The sequence below is a fragment of the Halichoerus grypus genome, chromosome 14 (assembly GCF_964656455.1).
Source record: "Halichoerus grypus chromosome 14, mHalGry1.hap1.1, whole genome shotgun sequence".
Taxonomy (NCBI): domain Eukaryota; kingdom Metazoa; phylum Chordata; class Mammalia; order Carnivora; family Phocidae; genus Halichoerus; species Halichoerus grypus.
In genome coordinates, this window is record NC_135725.1 from 18,005,557 (window position 1) to 18,023,209 (window position 17,653).

Consider the following 17,653-nt stretch of genomic DNA (forward strand, 5'->3'; position numbering starts at 1 on the left):
CGTGAGCATGATGGGACTGTATGAACGTGTAGTGCGATATGGAGGTGCTGACCGAAGTACACAGTAATTGGTGTTCAGGGGCAAAAGTAGGGGCCTCTGAGATAAATAGAAAGAACATGAAGCATACTGACAGGAAGAAAACCAGTATAGCAAAATTAATATCAAGAAAACAAAGATGAAAGCAGAATTTAATAAAGTGGAAAATAAACAAAAAACAATAAGAAAAAATCGAAATCTAATCGAGTTATCAGGAAATGAACCCATCTTTAGAAAGACTGAACAAGAAAAAAAAAAGAAAGAAGATACAAATAAATAATATTAGAGAGAAAAGAATGTAACTGCTGAGTGAAAAAAATAATAAGAGAATATATGAACAACTTTATTATGAAAATTTTGATGAAATGGACAATTTTCTAGAAAACTACCGAATAGCAAAGTTGACACAGGAAGAATGAGAAACTCTGAATAGGCCAGTAATCATTAAGAAATCACATTACTAGTAAAAAAAAAAATCTATCCCTCCAAATAAGCAACAGGCACAGACAGGTTCTAGAAATATTACCTAATCCTCATGTATTAGATGATCCCCCTGGATTATATAAATTATTCCAAAGAAGAGAAAAAAGAGAGAAGTTTCCCCAGTTTGTTTTATGGTGCCAATGTAACTGTGATTCCCAAACTAGACAAGAGCCAGATGATGAAGGAAGATCACAGGCCAGTGTCATTTATGAAAATTTAAATGATTTTGAACAGCAGAAGGAAACTAGATTCTTCACTAAGGTTTCTAAGATCCACTCATCTAAATGACTTTGCTATCCCCCTTCAATTAATATTTGACTTGAAGCCACAACTTCATGAGTATAACTACTGTTTGTAGCCGTGAGGGAAATAAAGATGTGGACACCCTAACCACAGCCTCGAGTGACTTCCATCCAAGTATGTTAGTAAGAGAGACTCTAATAAATACAACAAGAGGCAGAATGTGAGGAAGGCCACAAAACAGGTGCAAAGCATAGGAAGATTCAAGACAGAGAAGGCTTACTTCTGTTTGAAAAGACTGGAGAATGTTTTAGGAAGGAGGAGTCATTTGGTCTGGGTCTTAAATGAGAAGTAGAATTTCAATGTGCAGAGAATAGGATGGAGGAAGATCGAGGAATTTAAGGAGGTGTTAAGATAAGAGCAAAAAGCAAGGGGAAAAAAAAGTCTCTTCAGGGGAACCATGAAGAGTTCTATGAAGAGGATATATGCATTTATTTATACCTCCACTTCAAGGCAATATTGGTAGATATGTAAAAATCCACCACGACCACGTGACTTAAAAATAGCTGGAAAAGAAAAATAGTGGTAGGATCACATCATGGAGTTAGAACTTGGACAAATATAATAAAATACACATTCCAGAATTCTATACATTTGATACGGGCAAGTGATCCATCTGTGTGTGAAATGAAAGCTTTCAAGGAGCCAACTCAAAAGGATAAACATAAGCAATTATATAAATGTTGTTAATTAAAGGAAATCATGTTCCTTAATAGTCAAGATGGAGCCTGAACTGGACTTGCTCACGAGAACACAGGTATTCTGATTAGAAAATCATGCTTTCAAAGAAAAAAAAAGACAAGAAAAGAGAAAAGAAAAGATAGGAAAAGAAAAGAAAATCATACTCTCAACAACATCCTTGGCACAAGAGATGAGTTTCACTGTGCTGACCTAATGTCTTGCATCAGCGTGAGCCAATGGGAGATAAGAAAAATAATACAGGACAAAGAAACTTTATGGTATCCTCTGCAACCTGGGACAAGTACATAGTTCTCTGGTTTGCGCTTAACCCTGGGCAGATTTGGGGACATGTAAAGAAACATCTGCATTACACATTTTTCACTCAATCTTCCATAAATTTTGATTTGGAGTTGATCAACATATTGAGATAGTTTACGGGAGTGAATTAAAAATATTCCTGCTGGGCCATTACCTAGAACAAAACTCTCTAAGGCGGACAATTAAAAGAAGCCACATCCCTTAACCAACAGTTAACATGGAGAGAAGGTAGCGTCCTGATTTCTTCCGTTGGCACAGCCTGGATTTCTACAAAGCATGACCCAGTCCTGGGGTGACTCTTCGACAGCCCTTGTTCTAAGAGAACTCTCCCGTGGATCTTAGAACCAGGTCCTCCGATGCACTGGAAGAATAGTTAACTACCCTGTACGTTCACAGATCTCAGTACACTTTTCCGAAGCTGAGGTTCCACGGCTTTCTAATTCAGCCAGCTGTGTGGAATAACATCTGGGTGCTGCTTCAGCTTCACTCTCTTACTTTGTCCCCCTTGCTCTCTGCCCTAGGAGGCTCCCTCCCACTCTGAATTCCACTTGGTTTTGGGGGCCCTGGTGGGAGATCAGAGGGAGGAAGAGGGGAGGCAAGGATCTGCTCTCCTCTGGCTTCCTCCCTGTGGGAAGGCCCCTGGCTGGCCGTGCCCCTCAACACTAGGCCACGGCTATTCTCAGGAAAACTGACATTCTTGTTCTGGGTTCTGGAAAGCACCCTCTCCTTGCCCCTGAGGCCTAGGAACGAGAACAGCTGTACTGTTTCTATTCCTGAGCTACTACACCATTCCTTGTGAGCTCCTCACACTTTGCTTCCATCTTTGTAAATACTCCCTTTATTAAATATTTCTCAAATTACCCTCATTCGAATGTGTCATCTCTCTCCTGCTGGGTCCCTGATAGACTGACGTATCCTGCTTTTGTAAGCCATGACTTCTTGTCTTTCCTCAAATGCCATCAATTTTCATGGAAGTCTTTTTTTTTTATTTTTTATTCCTGACATCAGTTTTGACATTTCACTTTTCCAGCTGGAGAAATACCTTGGATTCTTCCTCAGACTAGAAGCCAACACAACACAAAAGGGCTCCTCTGTGGGTGTTCCTCCCATGGGACAGCCGACTTGTACCACCTCATCTTGGTTTTCATGGCCTTTTCTTACTATAAAATCCTTTACCACAAAATACCATGTCTATAAATATTTGGAAAACTTAGCCGTACATTGAGGGGCTTTGATTCCCTCACCCCTCTCTGGTCTCTGGCCACTTGAGTTGGCCCCACAAACCACAGATGGGGAACAGCCCACTGACAGGGCAGTAACCATCACAAATGAGCTGTGGTGTAAAATGTGCATTCAGGCCTGGGAAGGGCTCAGTAGGTCACACGACAGAGTGAAGGCTCAGCGGTGAGTTCTGATTCAGTTATTCTCCAAATAACACTCTGGGAATTTTGGCTATTAAACGCGATGCACTTCTCAATGGGACAATGGAAGAATAGGAAGAAATACATCAACCTGTAGAATACTTTGTAAAAAATGATTGATTTGGCCTCTGTGTCTTATTGACAAGCACTGGGCTGGAAGGGAGAAGACAGAAGTTCAAGTCCTTATGTTACCACTGTCTCATTTCTGGATGACATTAACGGCTCATTTACTGAGCTGGTTTATCTATGAAGTAAGCATAATAAAACTGGCCCTGCTGCTCTCAGTTGGCGATTGGGTGGGACCAGACTTATTTGACATCTGTCCTGGGTAAGGCTGGCCAGTAGTGGAGAGCTAACACGGGCTGGTGGGGAGACGCGGAAAAAAACCAAAAAAAAATTTTTTTTTCCCAAAAAGGAGACTAAGGCCTGAGTCCAAGTACAAATTTAAAGAACATTGAATGATATTTAATTATCGCCACCACGCCACCAAACTCAACACATCAAGTGATCAAATATAATTACAAAAATAAATGAACACAGAGTCAATGCCAAGTTTGGTGTTGTAAGTTTGGTTCAGGGCAAAGCCAAATAACAGTGAATAAACAAGGGACAGCTGTCGTTTATGGAATATCAACTTACCTTGGAGAAAAGGCGAATGTTTGGAACTGGGATGCAGCCCATCCAAACAGCAAGACCCAGAGAGGGGGTAGTATGTGCTCAAAGAGCCTGATTCTTCTGCTTGCCCAAACATATCGTTACCCAACGTCGAGAGAAAGCGTCGACAGATTATTTCTTTACCTGTTTTTCATTTTCAGCATTCACATGGGTTTAAGACCCATTGTACTAATTCCTCAGCTGTAAGTCCCAGACAGAAAAAGTCTGGTTTTAGAGGGTCTCGTGAAAACTGTATAAAGATTTAATGGGGTCACTCACAGGGAGAAAAGGGAGTTACTTCCCACAGTCTTGTCAGACAGAAAAAAAAGGCCAGCGTCACTAATTTAAAAAGAAAGAATGCACAGCGATGACCATAAGAAGCAGGTTGTATGCAGTATGACTCTACTGCGTTTGAAGGTCATTTTTATTTTAGGGAGTACCAAATAACTCACCTCACAGGGCTAGGAACTGTAGCTCCACAAATATAAGGATCAGGTGATTTCTTCTTTTTTTTAAAGATTTTATTTATTTATTTGAGAGAGAGAGAGAGAGAGCAAGCAAGCACAGAGGAAGAGTGAGAGGGAGAAGCAGACTCCCTGCTGAGCAGAGAGCACGATGAAGGGCTCGATCCCAGGACCCTGAGATCATGACCTGAGCCGAAAGCAGACGCTTAACCAACTGAGCCCCCCAGGCGCCCCTGGATCAGGTTATTTCTAAATACTGTTTCAAAAGCACATGTGCCAGAGCTCCCCCTCGTCCTCCTCCCCTCTGCCTCCCACTGCCCTGCCCCCACCCCTGCGTGTATCTACAAGAGACCAGATAAGTAGAGTCAGTTTACTTCCTCCTCTTGGAAATTATTTCCATTTATCACCCCTCACAGCTACTTCCTTACCCCACACCCAGAGAAAGCCAATATATTTGTATATTGGTCAACCCACTTTTATATAATTTAGATGGTAGTGAGTTTACAAATGTTAATGGTTTCATGTTCACTTAGCATGTAGTTAGTTCAGGCTTTTGAATATAACCTATGATTATTAATATTATTTGTCAACTTGGCTAGGCTATGGTGCCCAGTTATTTGGTTGAACACCAGTCTAGGTGTTGCTGGGATGGTATTTTTTTCAGATGTGATTAACACTGAAATCAGCAGACTTTGAGTAAGGCAGATTATCCTCCAGAATGTGGGTGGGCCTTGTCTAGTCAGTTGAAGGCCTTAGGAGCAGGGTCTGAAGTTTCTCAAAAAAGAAGGAACTCTCCTCAAGTCTGCAACACAGAGACTCTGCCTGTTTCCAGCCCACTATCCTGCAGAATTCAGACTCAAGACCGCAACAACTCTTGCTTGAGTTTCTAGCCGGCTGGCCTGTCCTATAGATTTCAGACTTGCCAGCCCCTAAACCTGGGTGAGCCAATTCCAATTCCTTAAAATAATTTCTCTCTCTCTCTCTCTCTCGATCAAAGATAGATGGATAGCTCCTATTGCTCCTATTAGTTCTGTTTCTCTGGAGAACCCTGACTAGTACATAACCAAATGACCCTTTTTTCGCAGGACATTCTTGCAACCATGTCTTTTTTAAAAGAAACCTATTAACTAGTTCTTCCCTATTTTAAGAACATTGTGTGTGGTGCAGATTACCGTGCCGATGTTCTCTGTGACCCCATCGGAAAGATTGGGCATATCCATCACCGTCTTGGGAGTTGGGGTGTGATCCTGAGCTGGCGGGTCTATAGCTGGAGGATGACCAAGGTGTTGGCAAAGCCTCTGGGAAGAGGGAAGATGGATCCTAGGAACCAGGACCCAGCGCTGCTAATCTCAAGGGAGAGAGTTTCTCTCCCCACACTCATAACGAGTTCTGTTAACAAGAGGAAGTCGGTGAAGTACAAGGAGAAAAACCACCTTCTGAGGCCTCCTTGCATTTTGACAATATGGCTTGCAGCTCTCAAACCAGTGTGGGAACTTGAGTGAGGGGGTGCAGCGGGGGGGGGGAGGGTTCGAAGCCAATTTGTAGCTGGTATGTCATATTGCATATACTATCAGCCTACTTCTCTTTTTGAAGCCCAAACTTCAGGACAGTCTTGGTTCTGCCCTATGACCAAACTCTGTGTCAGAAGATGTTTCCAGCTTTTTAGTCAGAAAAATAGGACTATCTTATATTGCTTCTGTGATGATCTTCCTGTGTCCATGGTTTCCTTCATCTCTCTCTTCCTAGACAGCTTGGCTGATCTCTTACCCTCTTCTTTGCCTTTCCAAATTATGACCTTCCCTTAATGCCCATCTCGAATTACACCTCTCAGGGCCACATTATGCCTTTGGTGGGCCTTAGGCACTGTTACTTTCCCGGGCTCTTTCCTTCATTAAAAAAAAAAATCCAAAACTTTATTTTACCTCTGCATTGGTAGGGAAAAATATAATCCACACAGGAGCATAATCATTTTTTTTCTTTAGATGTTAAAAGAAATTCAAAGTTTCACGTGGGCCCTTTAAACTCCTGGGGGTCCTGGGCACTCTGCCTCCTGATGCGGGTGGGTACTAAGCCACCCAGGCTCCTCCTCTGTAAAGGTGCCCTATGCAGATGCCTCCCCTCTTAATTCACTAGCATGAACACACACTCTGGACATGGAAAAACTTAAATTCAAATCCCAGCTTCTTCACCTTCTAACTGGAAACCAGACCAAGTGATTCAACCGTTTTATTTTTTTTTTTAAGATTTTATTTATTTATTTGAGAGAGAGAGTGAGAGAGAGAGAGAACAAGCAAGGGGAGAGGGAGAGGGAGAGGGAGAAGCAGACTCCCCGCTGAGCAGGGAGCCCGATGAGGGGCTCGATCCCAGGACCCTGGGATCATGACCTGAGCCGAAGGCAGACACTTAACTGACTGAGCCACCCAGGCGCCCCTCAACCTTTCTAAACATCAGTGTCCTTCCTTGTGTAATCCCTGCCAGGGTAATATGAGGTAGTGCATACATAGGGCTTAGTACCCGGTCCGTGGCAAATGCTCATGATAGGTAGCTATTCATATTTCTACATATGTTGGTCATTAATTACTTTGATTTACATGTTACACTATTATCTACCTCTTTACCTGTGTTTAACTCCCTTCTTAAACTAGAGGGCTGTGAGGAAGTTTTAGACCAGTGGTTCTCAAACTTAAGCATGCACCAGAATCACCCGTGTTAAAGCACAGATGGCTGGACCCCATCTCGATTTCTTGATTCAGGAAGAGTAAGGAGTAGGGTCAGTAATTTGCATTTCTAGCAAGCACCCAGGTGATTCTGAGGCTGCTGGTTTTATTTAAAAAAAAAAAAATTTTTTTTAAGTAATCTCTACTGCCAACGTGGGGCTTCAACTCCCAACCCCCAGATCAAGAGTCCCATGTTCTACCGACTGAGTTAGCCAGGCACCCTGAGGCTGCTGGTTTTAGGACCCCACTCAGAGAATCACTGTTTCCCACAACTCCGTACCCTCTCAAAATCTAGCACAGAGGGACCCTTTCAAATACAGTCAAGAGTAAATTATTTATGCAAAAGGTAATACAAATGCTGGCGGGAAAATCTGCTCCCTCCCCTAATTGTGAGAAAATTGTCATTACTGCAGGGGCTGAGCAGAAAAATATGAGCAAAGAAATCTTCCAGAAAGAAAGGGGGCTAGTGATACAATTGAACAGTCTCATCTGTCGAATTGCAGGGGCATGTGCAAAAATGCAGACAAGAAGCCAAACAATGGCTCAGCCAACTCGAGGCTGCCTGAGTTCTGAGCTCAATCTATAACAATGTCAGAGGGGCTGCTGGGATCCATCTGCTACTCTCTTTCTGATAACGGATCTGCGGTCTCTCTGGAAGGAAATAGCTTGACAGGACGAAAGACAGATTAGGCCAACTGAAAAGGTCTGGATTTAGGAAGCTGACCTTGAATCTGAGCTTTTAACTCTTTATGGCACTTTACTAACCCTTGATATATTCCTGCTGTTCCTTCTTGTTTTCTTATTCCTTTCCTGGAGAAATGCAATTTGCGAAGACCAAAGCTCTCACGGACACATTCTGTTTGTACGCAAGTGAAGCTCGCACAAATGGGAGCTTGAGGAAGGCCTGAGGTCCTCCAGCCCAAGTCACCAATTTTATGGAGGAAGAAATGTAAGCCTAGGGTTAATGCCCAAATACATGGCCAGTAAGGGCAGAGCCAGGCTGGAATCCAGAGTCTTTGACTCATAGTGAGTATGTGGTATGCACAGTCTTTTATACTCCTGAAATGAGTAGGAAAAAGAGATCTTTTTTTCCACTACATTTTAAAGAGGAAACATGATCTTCTTCTTGTCCCAATTTGCCTTTTTGTCCCTGGGAGCAAGAGGGCTCCATCAGGACAAATGAAGAGAAACGAACAACCCTTCATGGTGTCAACAGGGCCTGGGAAGCTCGAGGGCAGAGATGACATTCTGTTCCATGACATTCTGCCATATATCCACTGGCTACCCAGAAACTCCATACAGAGCAGACTCTCTGACACCACGTGGGGAATGAATGAATGAATCCCTAGTTTGATGGTTGTTTGCCAATTTTTCAGCCAGTTGGGGAGTGAATGTTTCACGTGAAGATTTTGAGCCTCAGTTAGCCCTCCTCGTAAGTGAGGTAGGACATACAACCAGATTTGCCCTTTGCGTGAGATAGGCTGTGTGTCTGCTGGAAAAGCATGGACTCTGGAGGTGAAAACCTTTGAATTCCAGAGCGTTCACTCTGGTTCCTTAATTCAAGGCACCCCCACCAGCATGTGGAAAGTAAAGGTAATAATGCCTACCACCTCAGGGCTGTTGTAAGTATTAAATGAGATGATGTGAGCAAACTGTTTGACGCTCTATGAAAAAATGTTAGTGCCCTCCCTTCTCTGGTTCCAGCTGCCTGTTTAAGAGTAATATAGGGATTGAGTAGGTTGAGTACGTGTAAGTATCGGAAGGGTAAGTACAGACTCTGGATGGAAACTGAAGGGTTTTTGTTTTTGTTTGTTTGGCTGAAAATACACACAAATCGTCATTATCTTTATGGTTATCTAGCAGCTGCTTTTACGGATGGTACACTTGGCCATACATAGAAGCAAAGCTCCCGTCATCATCTAGTTATTCTTCATATTCCACAATCCCTCACCTTTTCCCCAGATTCTAACACAGTATTTTTCAGGAAAAATAAATAAATAAATAAATCTAGCTTTTGCGCTTACCCGTTTGGCCTCGGTTTCCTTGTTCTGGGCTCCAGAAACTCTGTCTCCTCCTCCATTTCCGTTTCAAGGATCCTGTTTTTCTGAGAAGGCTGGGGTGGCAGCATTTCCCATTCATTGTCATGGGCGACAGGCTGTCGCAGAACTGCATCTGGGCCAGCCCTGCCTCGGCTCTTGCTCTTCTGGGGTTGGCTGCCCAGACCAGGGGCCTCTTCTAGTGCTAAAGATTCCACAGGCTTCATTCCTCCTAGAACCTGCATTTGGGGACCTTGGCCCAAGCCACAAGCGGAGGTCAGCTCTACCACCTTGCCAGACCATCCAGGCCCCGAGTTCCTAGCTTCCAGTGACTGATCACCGACCTCACCATGGCCCAAGACCATCCAGCTCTGGTCTTGCCCAGGGCTCTCAAGAGATGATCTCTTATCACCTTTGGGAGACATTCTATCTACAGGATGAGAATCTTCTCTTTCATTTAAGGAGGCAGGCTGACAGGAATCTGGGAAGCCTGCTAGCTGAGTTCCTGGCAGCCCTGTTCCTTCAGAACCTGTGTGAAACTCTCCTAATTCACACATGTATTCTCTGGCTTCACTGGGCCCTGGAGTTGGGGGTGAATTTTCTTCATGGTTTACAAGTATGTAATCCATGTGTAGTGCATGATGATCTTCATTCTTCTCCATGTACACTACTTCCCTGTATTCTGGTGTTAGCTGCTCAGGCTCTTTGACAGGAATTACTTTTTCTTCTTCCAACTCTGATATTCCCTCGGTGGTACCTAGAAGTGGAAGATGAAGGCGAGAAGGGGCGAACAAGGCTGAATTAACACGTTATGTGATTTGTGATGTTTGCAAATGATCCATTTAAGGAGAGATAATTTAAGAATTTTTATTTATTTGTTTTTTTTTTGGTAGAGCTGTTGTATTTTCTCAGGCACCCTCAAAGAGAGGTATTAACAAGGAGCAGACATTTACGGCTGCCACGCAGGACTTGGTGAAGCATGCATTGCAAATGCAGTTAGTTCCTCTTTTTTACCCACAACGGTAGGAAGAGCTCGGTTTACAAATATGTTAATTGCATGAAAGCAGCAGTTTCTGGGAGTGGGGGTGGGGTGGGGTGGGGTGGGAGGGGTGGAGGACCCGGTTGTTTCTTACCATTTGGTGGTCCTACGTCTCCACCTGCTGGTGAATCTGAGTTATCTGTTTCTACTTCCCAGTCAATGTTTGATGGAGACAGCTCAAGGTTGGAGTCGGCTCCCTCTGGCAAAGAGACCGACTCAGGATCTTCATGAATATGCAGCACAACCAGCTGTCCGGGCTGGCTATTTTGGGTTCCTTCGTGCTTTTCCTTGCTCCTTTGATCAGGAAGGGCAGAAAGCAGGATCTTGGCTGCTTCGCTCCCCAGAGACTCATCCTCTGGAGACCCAGCCTCCTCCGTTGTTTTGACACCAGGAGTAGGTTCTGTGAGATAGGACAAATCAAAGGGGGGTGTGTAAGGCGCCAGAGATCGCTTCAGAGCATCTTCTTCCAAGGGAGGGTCACCACCATAGAGAAAATGTTCAGGCTCTTTCATCAAATCTTCATCGATATTTTGGCCCATGACATCATATTCAAAATCACCCCACGAGGCTTCGGATGAACAGATGTCTTGCTTCCCTGTATCCCCATCACCTGGCGTTTCGGGATTGCCCTCTGATAATGTCAATTTACTCATGTCATCTATCGTTCCCGTGGATGTGTTAAGACCTGAGGCATCACTGAAACTGTGGTCAAAAGCAGCTTCACTTACATCCAGACAAGTGTCGGAGGCTAGCAAGGCGTCATGACCAGGGGCAGAATTCTCACTAGCAAAAGGCTGCTCGTGGTCCAGCAAGGCTCCTGCATCTGTCTGACTTTCCGGGGAAAAGCCCTCTGACATCAGCGAGCTGTTGCTGTCCATAGTTGGCTCTTGGAGAGTTACAAAAATACCGGTTCCCATGTTTTCAGTCATTGAGATTGTTCTGTCCACAAGCTGCAGAATTGGTGCTGTATCTGGGGAAACTCCATTCTCGGATGCTTTGAAACCTGTGTTATTTCCACCATTGATTTCAGAAGGTTCAGGGGAACCTTTGTGAGAGGCAGGCTGAGATGAGCCCCTTGTGTTCGCTTGATCACTGATGGGAGGCAGTGGAATCACGTCTTCAGAAGATAGTTCTGAATCGTATGGGACAAATTCCCGCCCAGGCTCCGGATTGGGTTCTTCATCCATCTTCGGCTCAGTGAGATATAACTCACCAGCTTCCCCTTCAGGTCCCACTCCAGCCTTGATGTGCAGCTCAGTCTCTTGCTTTACTTCGTAATCATGACATATATCAGGGCTGTTGGAAGCCTGAGAATTGCTGTCATGGTCACAGTGAGTCAGTATATCTGGATTCTCACCATCTGCTTTCAAACTGAAGGGCTGCTTAGCATCCATCCACAAGTCAGGCGAAGCTGAGGCCAGTTGCCCACCCTCTTGGAAGTTGCCATGTAAAATATCTGGAACAAATGTGCCTTGGGGGCCCTCACTAGGGGGAGAGACATCCCATTCAGAGCTTGACTTCTTTATCAACTGGGTGGGAGAACTGACAGCGGGGAAATCTGAGGCAATGGTTGAATTCGTTATTTCACCGGGATATGATTTTCCTTCTTCCCACCAATTTGTTTCTTGGCACTCAACTGTGGAGACGTTAGATATCACACATCCATTTTCATCTGTGTGAGTAAATGTTGGGTCTGGCTGATCCCAGACGGACAGCATTGTGTTCTGACACTGCTGCTCTTGGTTAGGTGTTTCTGGAGTCAGTTCTTGACCAGCAGAAGACACGAAGCTTTGCTCTCTGGAATCCTTTTCTTTAATTTGGTCCAATATTATCAGCTGGCTAAGCTGATCAACTTCGGGGTCTGGCTGCCTTGGTTGAATGTTCCAAAGTTGCTCATGGGAGTTCTCATTGCTATCCAGGAAGGGGGACTGATGTTCCTCGGTGAAAGGATTGGTACATTGCGTTTCCATGGGTTTGGTATCACCCTGAACGGGCGCTCCCCAAGGACTCACGTTTTGGTACACTGAAGAACTCATCTCTAACACAGTACTTGAGCTAGGTAATTCCCTTTCAAATGCACTCTCAATTGGTCGTCCTCCTTGTAGAGAGGCATTCCACCACTCAGTGCTCTCGGTTGAGAAGCCAAGCACTTCCAATTTAGAATAATTCTCATTCTTCGATTCACTTTGGGGGGAGATTTGCCATGGGGTATCTCCTGTATTCGCTGTTTCCGGAGATCTCATCTCCTTATCCACTGCTGTGATCTGTAGTTCAGTCTCCTTTAGTGGCGAGAGATTCCAGTGATCGGGACTGTTTTGTTGATTGTCACAGAACGGGGTTGACTTATTCTCTGTTGGTTCTGAACCGCCTCCATAGGCAGAAAATTCATCATTAGGATCAGCTGTGCCCAAGAACTTATTAGGTTCATTCAGTGAGTCCCAAGCCCCGGGTTCACTCTGAGCAGCTTGGCAAGTGCCCAGATGGATCTCTCTCTCCACTGACTCTTCATCGCCTATGCTGTCGTCATCAGAACCTGAGCTTGTTGCAGTGAACCTGGCATCCTCTGGCTGCACAGTTTTAGAAATGTCATGGTCGTTTTTCTCCTGATGGCTAACCACTAGATTTCCTTCTTGATAGGCATCGGAATATTCTGAATATTTGCCTGTTTCAGGGCTGGATAAAGAGGAAAAGGAATCGCCATCTATGGAGTCATTCCAAATCTCTAAAAATTTAGGAACCTTGTGATCTAAGCTCTTTTCCAACCTGTCCATTCTGGTTTTCTCCAGGTCCTTCATTTCAGCAATTACTTCTACTTGGCTGTCAGTAGTAATTAGTGCAGATTCTTGGTGATTCTGTTGGCTCCAATCATCTTGATGCTGCTCCTGATGCCCTGTATTGGGTCTCTGGTCCCAGGAAGGCAATGCAGCTGAAGAATCGTATAGGCCAGGACTCGATGCACTGGAATGTGTATACTCACTAGAAATACTATCTCTGCGATAATTTCCTGATGGAATAGCTCCTGGAAGGTTGTCTTCAGTACTCTCGACTTCAAGATCCTTAGTTATCTCAGAACTTGGTAAATTGACCTGCACGTCACTGTCTACAGAGGCATCCCAAATGTCAAGGCTTTGGGGACATTCATGGGGTGGCTCTTGGTTCACTCTCTCTGGCTCCAGAACGTTACATTTTTCAGTTTTCTCAAGATCCATTTCAGGTAAAGATACAGTTTTTGTTAAATTCAGCCCACCTGAAATTTCAGTGGTTTCACCTGAATTTCTGTGATACATGAGGTGCTTTTCGCAGGTCTCTTGGGCCTGCGGGTCGTTTGTGGACACCTCTGTGTGCCCATCACAGGGATCTGGATTGTAGGACCCCCTCTCATGCTCTAAAACCTCCTGGGGTTCCTCAGTCTGAGGACTAGAAGTGAGTGAAAGAGAGCTGACTTTGCCCGATTCATCGCAGATTTCCTGATGTTGAGATGCCACTGGGGAGGAGTGTTCCCCATCACTTGGCCCTTTTCCAGAAATCCCCGAGGCTCTGTCTAGCATCTCCTCCTCACTGAGGCGCTCCCTTGCAACAGCTCCACGGGCTTCCTCCTCACCTTCACTTTGTCCATAGCTAGGACCTTCCCATGGATCTGAGTGTGCAAAATGCCCTGGATTCTCAAGGGTGGTTGCCCAGGATGCTGCATCACTTGGCAGGGTTCCTCTACCCGTGTTCTGCTTCTCGGGATCAAGTGCTCCCGACTCATTGGCTCCAGAAGCTTCTAGCACCTCTGGGATAGAACCGTCCTTACTTTTTTCTGATGAGTTGGGAGTTTCAGGAGGTGATTTGTGTCGTTCAGAATCTGTAACATAGGATGGGCCTGGTAACATTAATGAAGACATGTCATTATCTCTCATGACGGAATCCCAAATATTATTCGCGATTAGCTGCCCACTTCCTTCATTCAGGCTGTGATATTCGTTGGCAGGAGGGTCCCTGCTCTGCTCCGGAGAGGCAGGGAGTTCCCAGTCTACCTGATTTGCTTCCTGATACTCCACACCCCATGGTTCCAGATGTCTCACGGAAAATCGGGTCTCAGGTTCGGGACCTTCAGCCATGTATCCTTGCGCCTGACCATCGCTGGAGATCGCCACACCAGCACTGCAGTCATCCCAGTCCAAATCGTTATCCATATCGGAGATGGTCGCAGTGGACTGCGTGTCCTCCAGAATCACCCTGTTCCACAAGTCGAGGCTGTCGGGGACCGCCTGGCGGGAGTTGGTGCTGCTGTGCAGAAGCGTGAGCTGACGGTTGGTTTCATTGTACAGCCGCATCATGCTGGGGTCGTCGTAACTGGACAGACTGCTTTCCCCGACGTCATCTTCCAGGGAGATGTTCTTATCATCGGGGGGCTCCGTCTCGAGGAAATCTTTATCTGGGCTATGAGTGACATTTATTTGAGAACTATTATCTGCATCAGGGGAACCCCACATTTCTAGGTCCCCGGGGCCTGAGCTAATTCGATTCCTGGGTGGCTGCTCTGGGGACCGAGGAGGCATTTCAGGCTCCCCCGTGGCAGAGTTAGCATCTTTTGACTCCAAGCCTCCCTCTTGAGCAAATGGTTTGTTTTCTGTTTCTTTTTCATCTCCAGCAAATGTTGGTGAAGTGTAAGAGTCAGACGTGGAGTAGTTGGTATCTAAGGGGGAAGGCACTGAATCTTCCCCCATGTTGGATGCACTGTAATTGGAACATTTATATAAGAAGGAATCTTCCCAAGGTGCCAGGACATCTGACCCTCCTTTCTTGATACCCTCCTCAAAAAGGTTCCAGGAATCAACCTTTTCATACACCTTCCCCTTAACTTTTGGATCCACTAAACCATTCTGATTTTCCTGGGTTGGCTTAGAACTATTCCACGCGTGATCCAGATCAGAGCTGGGATTCCCAGATATAAGGATATCATCCCTGGGGGCGTGGTTCTTCTTGCCCCAGATTTCTTCATTATTTGCCTCGCTGGGTGAATTGTCTTCTGAAGGAAAAGAAAACCCACTTTTTGCCATGGCCCACTCGCTCGGGTCCCTCACAGAAGGTGTCTCACCACTGGTTGGGTGCAGATTCCAGGTATTTGCCAGAGCTTTGGCACCATCTTCTTTACCAAAGGCACTCCAGGCTGGGAATGACACCACAGCAGCTGGGTCACCATCTTCTGGGGGATTTCCCCACGGCTCCGGCATCGCTGTGGGAGAGCGATCAGAACGCCACAAGGCGGCAAAGTCTTCTATCAGGTGATTTGTTCCCTGGGGAGAAGCATTTGGCAAATTCGATTTCTCCGGGGGCACATTCTGAAACTTCAAAGGGTCCTCATTCTGGTCTTGAATATCATTGCTGCCAAGCCCAGGCCGACCGAATTCAGACTCCCAGGGACTTGACTTTGGGAATTCGAGACTCTTTGGTTGAAATATAGAATCTGAGGCTCTCCTGTCTGCTGGGCTTGGCTTATGATCTTTCCATGACTCGGGGCTCTGGAAGACAGACTCCTGCTCACTGGAACTCCATGCATCTGCAATATTTTTAGAGTCGATTTCCAACCCCCCCCACCAGCTGCTGCACCTCGCACGGGTCTGTGGTGGCCCGATGTGACCTGTGTCTGTTGCTTTTTGAGTCACATTTTCTGGATAGAGTAGAGCTGGTTCTTCGGTAGATGGCGAGCTTTCTACAAAGCTATTCATAGGTGTTGGTGGGACCCTCTTTCCAATATTTTTTAGCCTTTCTGGTGAAGGAGATTTATCTCGCACAAAACCTGTCAGGCTCAAATTTCTTTCAGAGTGATCCTGGGGACTTTCTTGTCTCTCACCAAACTCCTCATCAAATTCCATAAGGTTATCTTTGCCAGCCCCTGACAAAAGCGAACTGGATGAATAATTAGACATGTCCATCCCTATCCCACTGGTTTCTTTAGGCCCTGTGGGGGGTTGTCCTTCTGATGAATCACTATTGGGGAAGAAGTCGTCTGCGGGAGAGTAGTCTGCAGAATGGGAAGATGGTTGGGATTGCCCAGAAGCCATGGGCGCTTGGTCAAAGTTGAAGAGATCAAAGGATTCACTGTGTTCTCTGGACTGGGCAAGCTCCTCTGTTATTGCTCCTTCAGGGATGGGACTATAGGAGTCAAACCCTGGGAGGAGGCTGTGGTGAGGCCCCGCACCTTCTCCCACTGGGCTGTCATCACTGAGGAAAACCGAGCTCTCCTTGGATGAACGGCTGCTCCTAATGGTGGCCAAGCCACTGTCCGGGCTGACGAGGTCTACGTTCCCGTCCACCTGAGCCTGGTTAGAATCGTTCAGATCTGGAGGGTTTTCTATGAAATTCACGGAGCTGGGTTGTGGCTCTATGTCAGAACCATACAACTCCATAATCCCGGAAGATCCCTGGGACAGTGGGGCGCTGCCTGCCACGGCTTCTGTTGAGGACGTTCGGCTGTTGGAGGCCATCTCTGGACACCTCCTGTTGATGACTTCCTTGACAAGAAGAACCACCTGATCACAGGTCACCAAAGGGTTCTCCTGCTGGTACACCAGGATCTCATCACAGCCACATTCAAAGGGCTCCAGCTCTAGGCAAGGGTTCTGGCATTCTTCCAGTTCACAGCAAATCTGTCAGGGAGGCACAGGGGTTCATGTGAGCACTGAGGCACTCTGCTCTTTGCAGTTTGGCTTTCTTAATTTGCCTTAATATAAAATTAATCTGTGTGCATCAGTCTACAAAGAAGATCTCAAACAACGGAACACCGAGTAATGTAAGACACGGAAAGTCCCACTTAACATACCACCACCTCTTTCTACAATCCCATCGAACTGGCTTTTCTTTTAACTCAAAATCCAGCAGCTCAATGTTGTTTGCTCCTGAAAGTTACAGGTGAAGAGATGTAAAGCATTTTAATCCTTTTCTTGGTGTAATATAATATCATCTTCCAACAGGAGTGAAACTCAAGTTTGCAAAAAGCAGAGATAATGCTGGTTGCTGAGAACTGGCAGGTGGGGGGGCGGGGATGAGTGTGGGCATGAGGGGAAACGGGGCGGGAGGAGGCACCCAGGACCTGCCTTTACCTCCGAAAGCCTCATAAGGCAAAGGAGAAAATAGGAAAGAGAAAGCTACCAGGGATGGAGCTTTCCAACAGCACGCGAGCCCCCACTGTCTCTTGCTGCCCCCCGGGAAGCATCAACATGGAGCTCAGAATAGACAAAGCTGCCCTCGGAGGTCAAGAGAATGTGTGACAACTGGTGTGAGGCCAGAACCGGGCCTCAGCTCTATGATTTTTAGGAAACGTCAGGGATATTTTGCCTACTGGGCTTTCAAAATGGCCCCACAGGATTCGTGGAGGTGATAGCAACAACACTGAAAATAACTCCGAGCTCACATTAATAGTAATAATAATAATTAACATATATTGTTTCTGTATGCCAGGCACAGTTCTAAGGGTTTTATGTGCGGTATCTCCTTTAATCCTCATAATAATTCTGTA

The 17,653-nt window shown here is 45.7% G+C and overlaps 1 protein-coding gene across 4 annotated transcripts in view; it reads right to left on the reverse strand.

Moving 5' to 3' along the window:
- The window catches only part of PRUNE2 (prune homolog 2 with BCH domain), a 253,971-nt gene that overhangs the window by 65,596 nt on the left and 170,722 nt on the right, over positions 1–17,653 (reverse strand). For all 4 annotated transcript variants that reach the window (XM_078062221.1, XM_036103212.2, XM_078062220.1 and 1 more), the window contains exons 8-9: positions 10,244–16,784; positions 9,099–9,867 (exon numbers count right to left, since the gene is read on the reverse strand). In XM_078062221.1, coding sequence (XP_077918347.1) covers positions 9,099–9,867; positions 10,244–16,784 — 7,310 coding nt within the window. The remainder of the gene's footprint in view (positions 1–9,098; positions 9,868–10,243; positions 16,785–17,653) is intronic.